The sequence below is a fragment of the Gaeumannomyces tritici genome, assembly GCF_000145635.1.
Source record: "Gaeumannomyces tritici R3-111a-1 unplaced genomic scaffold supercont2.78, whole genome shotgun sequence".
Classification (NCBI taxonomy): Eukaryota; Fungi; Ascomycota; class Sordariomycetes; order Magnaporthales; family Magnaporthaceae; genus Gaeumannomyces; species Gaeumannomyces tritici.
This window is the reverse complement of record NW_008804622.1, coordinates 1-4,962: the sequence shown is the minus strand read 5'-3', so window position 1 is coordinate 4,962 and position 4,962 is coordinate 1. Positions and strand designations below refer to the sequence as shown.

At 57.3% G+C, this 4,962-nt stretch overlaps 2 protein-coding genes across 2 annotated transcripts; both read right to left on the bottom strand.

Annotated features, from left to right (window-relative positions):
- Positions 1-336: 336 nt before the first annotated feature.
- Positions 337-1,644, bottom strand: GGTG_13916 (hypothetical protein). Its single transcript, XM_009231840.1, has one exon. It carries the CDS (start codon positions 1,037-1,039, stop codon positions 506-508), a length of 534 nt encoding a protein of 177 aa, XP_009230104.1. The 5' UTR covers positions 1,040-1,644; the 3' UTR covers positions 337-505.
- A 280-nt stretch (positions 1,645-1,924) lies between these two features.
- GGTG_13915 (hypothetical protein) lies at positions 1,925-2,833 on the bottom strand (the record flags this gene model as incomplete). The annotated part of the gene is made up of 2 exons (XM_009231839.1): positions 1,925-1,947; positions 2,576-2,833. One exon carries the CDS (start codon positions 2,831-2,833, stop codon positions 2,615-2,617), a length of 219 nt encoding a protein of 72 aa, XP_009230103.1. The 3' UTR covers positions 1,925-1,947; positions 2,576-2,614.
- Positions 2,834-4,962: the final 2,129 nt, after the last annotated feature.

The window sequence follows — 4,962 nt, the reverse complement described above, 5'->3', positions numbered from 1 at the left end:
ACAAGCCCGTTGGGCGGCTTTCGGTTTCCCACAACCTCAACGCACCAGCCTCGGAGGGGGGGTCATTCGCCGCGGCTGAGCTCGAATATGGCCAGCGAGGCGAGGGCTGTTGGTCTTTGCTGCCATGGTATACGCGGCTGGCCCCCAGCTTCAATGCAGAAAACGAGTGCCTTACGTCCGTATGCCGCTTCGGAGCCTTTTGGGTGTGATGAGGCATGCAGGGTCTGCCGAGAGACGGCTGACGGGACACTCCTTGGATGGAAGTGAGCCGGTGGTGGTTCGTGGCCTGGTGAGGCTATCTCTCGTCGAGTGGCAGCATCTATCACGACCCTTGCCCGAGAGCTGCCAGGTTCGGGTCAGGGCGGGCATGGGAACACTCAGCATGGATATTGTCAAAATTGCGCACACGGACAATTAGACTTTTGGATTCCGCATCTTGATGAAGGGGTCGTGGTTTCAGGACCGTAGCCTTGGCCGAGGGGACAGGCCGATGACCGTCATGTCTTCATTCCGCGTGTGATGAGGAGCCGGTCTTGGCACAAATCACCCCAAGGTAACATCGAGCAGCAGCATCGAACAGCATGCCTCGCAGCGCCAGTGCCAAGGCCAGGATTTTGTGGGTTTGAGGATCTTCAGCTTGCCCACTGATTGATCGCCATCGCATGCCGTCCACGCCTGCAGGGAGGGTGTCTGTGGGAGCCAGTTGGGATGAGAGGGCAAGCAGGCACGCAGGGCGCGCCCAAATGAGGTTGCAGCCGTCCGGATAAGGAGACATGGGGTCCAGGCCCGCCTCAGCTGAAAAGCCGCTGGGGATTTTCGCTTGAAATCGCCAGAACCGGTCCCCGAGCCAAGGGGGGTGTCCAGAGGCATGCGAGCTGGGCGCAGATCCCCCCACCACCCACTGGGCGCGAGCCAGTGGGAGCCGCGAGCGTTGTGAAAGTCCAGTGAATCCCCAAGCAAGCAACGCTCGCTGCGGTGCGCTCCCACTAAGTCGATGGTCCCCGAAGGTGGGTCCCCGAGATCGCCGATTAATTATCATGGTGACTAGGGGGTGTGCGTCGTGGTGTCACGTCGTGCTTGTGCTTGTTGGTCGCCCATCCCGGGCCCGATCGACACGACATGTCCGGGTGCCAGAGAGAGCAAGGACGAGGGAGAACCAGAGGGGGGTAGCAGTGCGACGCGACAAGGCTGCGGACGGCGCTCGAGAGAGCCCGCTTCGCTATCCCCAGCCCCGGCCAAGACGGTTCCGAATGGGGCCTTTGACGGCGGTGCAGGCCAATGGCTGCGAAAGGCTCCCCCTCGGCAAAAGGACGTCAGGGACAGGGCCATTTGGTCCGTCGCAGCTCCCTGGGTAAGTAGTCAGCCGGCGATTGCATCCGGCGGAAAACGCCAGTATAGTTCTCGTAGTATGCCACTAGTGCCAGTGGTGCCCTTCGTTCCTGGTCACTGTCCGGAATGCTGGGGCACAAGCCAATAGCGCGTCTTGGTTTGGCGGCCGAGGCGTTTCCTCCTTCTGGCGAGACCGAGAGACTTGTGGGCGGCGACTAGAGCGAGGGGATGTTGCGGATGCTGCACTCTGTGGGGGAAGCGAGTCGCCTTCACCAGTCCAGGTCCAGCAGAGTGGGCTGCCTCTCCTGGAGAGGCTCTCCATTATGGAATGTCTGTGCTGGCAGCCAAAGTGCAGGTGCCCCACAGTTATGTTTTCGGTGGGAGGCTCGGAGGGCAGGAGCGATGACCCATGGCCCATGGTGTCCCGACCTGGAAGGCACGCACGAAATGACTATGATGTGCCTTCCTTCCATTTCCACACAAAGATCGACACATCAACACACACGGCGGTTTGCATGGACCGCACACCTCCTCCGCTGCCAACCTCTGCCCCCGCCACAATAGGTACCCCCCAGAACACTCAGCCTCGGGAAGGTGGCGGTGGTGGTTTGCCGTGCGCTGTGACAACGGCGACAGATTGAAGCAGCATTGGTATACTTACCACCCACGCTCGAGCGACGAATGAGAAGTCAGAAGTCAGCATGCATTTCGAAACAATCTCTCCGCAACCCCGGTCGAGGGAAGGATTACAACGAGGATCGCGTGGCGACAGGGGTTGTTGCAACCCGTCCTGGGTGTTTGGGTTTTATTTAGACACAATTTGATTAAGGACAGGCTTGCGAGAGAGGCAAAGGAAGGGTGGACCAGGCCTGGGTGGCATGGATGGGTAAGGTAGGAGTGTATTTCTGGGGGCCGGGCTGAGAAGGAGAGGTATTATCGAGCGGCAGTCCCACGGCATCTCCGCCTGGTGTTGGTGCCCCAGATGCGAGCCGGCCACTTGGCTTCCGAGTCTCTGGGTCAAGTGCACCACCAGGTTAGGTAGGCAGTCCGCTTGTCGCGTGGCCACGAGGGATGGACGGGAAGCGGCGCCGTTTGTTGTGTTGTTTGCTTGGACTTCTCGTGCTGGACACGGCACACGCACACGCAACACTCCCAACGGGCGACTCGACTAGCTCAGGGCCACCAGCCTAGGCTAGGCTCAGGTAGCGCCAAAAAAGAAAGAAAAAAAAAGAAAAAAAAACGACACGTTTTCTTTGGAGCGTAGTCGTCAAGGTTGGATGCTAGCTCAGCTGCTGGGAGCTGGGAGCTGGGAGCTGAGAGCTGTATCAATATTAGCCACTGTGCTATTGACCTCGACAAGCGAGCCCCCAGCACGCAGCCCCAGCACGCAGCCAGTGTGGCGTCCAGGAGCCCAGGTCTGGTACTGAGCACCCCTGACGCCTGCAAATAGCCGTTCGGAATCCCAAGTGGACGGTAACTCTCGAAGCCACCCGCCGCCGATCATGGGTTGGTTGGGCTGGGGGACCTGGCCTTGTGTTGCGTCAGCGATGGTTTACCGATGGTTTACACAGTATTCGTTTATTTATATCTCCTCCATCAATCTCATCCACATTCAGTTCTCGGCTGCCGCAGCTCTCGATTGGCCAACCCCGAGTGCTGGGCTACCACTTGGTCGGTGCCAGCGCCGTCATCCGTTCCAATAATTTGGTCTTTGCCTGTGCTGATTTTTCGTGGCAAGCCGGTTGGGCTGGCTGGTATTTGCATGTTTCGATGCACGTCGGTTGGAAGCAGCACTCGACGGTGAAACTCAACAAAACAAATCAAGGTTTGCCTGCGACGACCGGTCGGCATGAGCCGGGTAACCCGCCACCCTGCACAATCTCAACGACCAAGTTTTGCAAAAACCGGTTCCGGCCCCTGGTTCCGGGGTGATTTGGAGGATAGGAGAATGGTTGGGTGTGTGAGCGTGGGCTGCGTGCGTGTTGTGTGTGTGTGCACAGTGGGTAAGGATCCAGGAGCCGCAGAATATTGGGCTGCCTCCTGTTTGCACTGCTTGGGGTATCCGTAACCGCAGGATTCACGCGGTCCTGGTCCTCTCCACAATGCGAGCAGAAGAGGGAAATAGAAGCGAAAGGTTCCCTGAGAATACCGGGGTAGAAACAGTGGAAAAACGAAAGAAAGAAAAATCGACATGTGGGCGATGAATGATTGCGTGCGGAAAAGACATGCTTTCGATGTTTCGAAAGGCAGGGGCGATTGTTTGCACAGCCCGTTGATCATTTGCTTGTAACTTTCGCTCTCTACATTTACCGCTTTAGGAAGGGCGGGTGAGAGGAAGGGGGAAAAAAAGCAAGGACGGCACAGCATGAATTTACGGGCTTGGTGTGAGCCGGCCCTGGAGACATCAATCGTGCTGTCAAAAGAGAAAAGAGTGCTATATCGCAGCCGTTCTATGCTCCACCTGCTGACAACGGCGGCTCTCGCTGATGCGATTCGCTCGTCCTCGTTTCTCCCCTCCAAAGCCCCGGCCGGCGATCATACAAGACAAACAACGGCAATCGACACTCCCGCATCCCGCACCGCATCGTCGGTTCGCAAAACGGGCATGCCACGTCAGGCTCGTGCGTTGCATCCAAATCGCGCCCGTTTGCTTTTATGTTTCATTTCTTGTTCGTTGATCCTTTTTTTTTTTTTCTTCCTCTCGCATATTTGGCTCGTGGCACGTCGTTGAAGATACCGACCCGTCGTACCCATAAATGTCTCGGCTTTTCTTGGGAGAGACATATCGTTGACGCCGAGGTCTGAGCATCTTCTCATCAATCATGGCTTTGAGCCACCTCGGCGTAACCCGATCTCGGTCGTTTTATAGAGGTTAGCAGCGTGGCAGCATGGCAAGGTTCCTTCCCCGATATCGGTATTCAACCGGGCCTCTTGGGGTGCACTAGATTAAGATCGCCGCCAGGCATGCCTCGCTCGCGGGGTTCACTCGGCGTAACCAAGCCAGGGCTCTGGGGGGAGACTGAGGCTTGAAGAGGGAGCAAGCTAGCATGGGGAGATGGGATAGGTGCGCCAAGAATCGCCCGTCACCACAAATCCGCTCTCACACAACCCGAGACAAGTCGTAGGAGAATTGATGTGAGCACCCAGGCCCAACGGGCCGAACAGCGATCCGGGCGGGCAAACAGCGATGATCGGATCAGGGCCGGTCGGTCCATGCGCAAGCCACTGGCGAGTGTACGAGGAGAGACGGTCCGGGATCAAGCCTCAGCCGCAGTCGCAGAGCGGAGACGAACTCGCCTGTTGAGAAACTGGAGACGGCCCACCCCTGAAAGGTTCTCGACTGGTCGTCGCTCGAGGAGCACCTTATTCTCGTTAACCTTTGGGACAAGGGCCTGTCAAACGCAAAAGGCGCACAAAGAGGGTTTGCCTTTTTTTTTTNTTTTTTTTTTTTTTTTTTCCCCACCCCTGACGACCCTTTGCTGGCTACAGATGAAGGGTAGCATCGGATACCTGTGTCGGTCATTTTATAACAAAAATAGAAGAGCCTACTATAATACCTCAGTATGCACGCACGGCTGGTGGTGGGGGAATGCCACCTGCGACTGCCACAATCTGCAACGGGGACAATATCCG

Excerpts from the sequence above, each read along its gene's own strand:
- GGTG_13916 (XM_009231840.1), bottom strand. The coding sequence starts at position 1,039 with ATGATAATTAATCGGCGATCTCGGGGACCCACCTTCGGGGACCATCGA.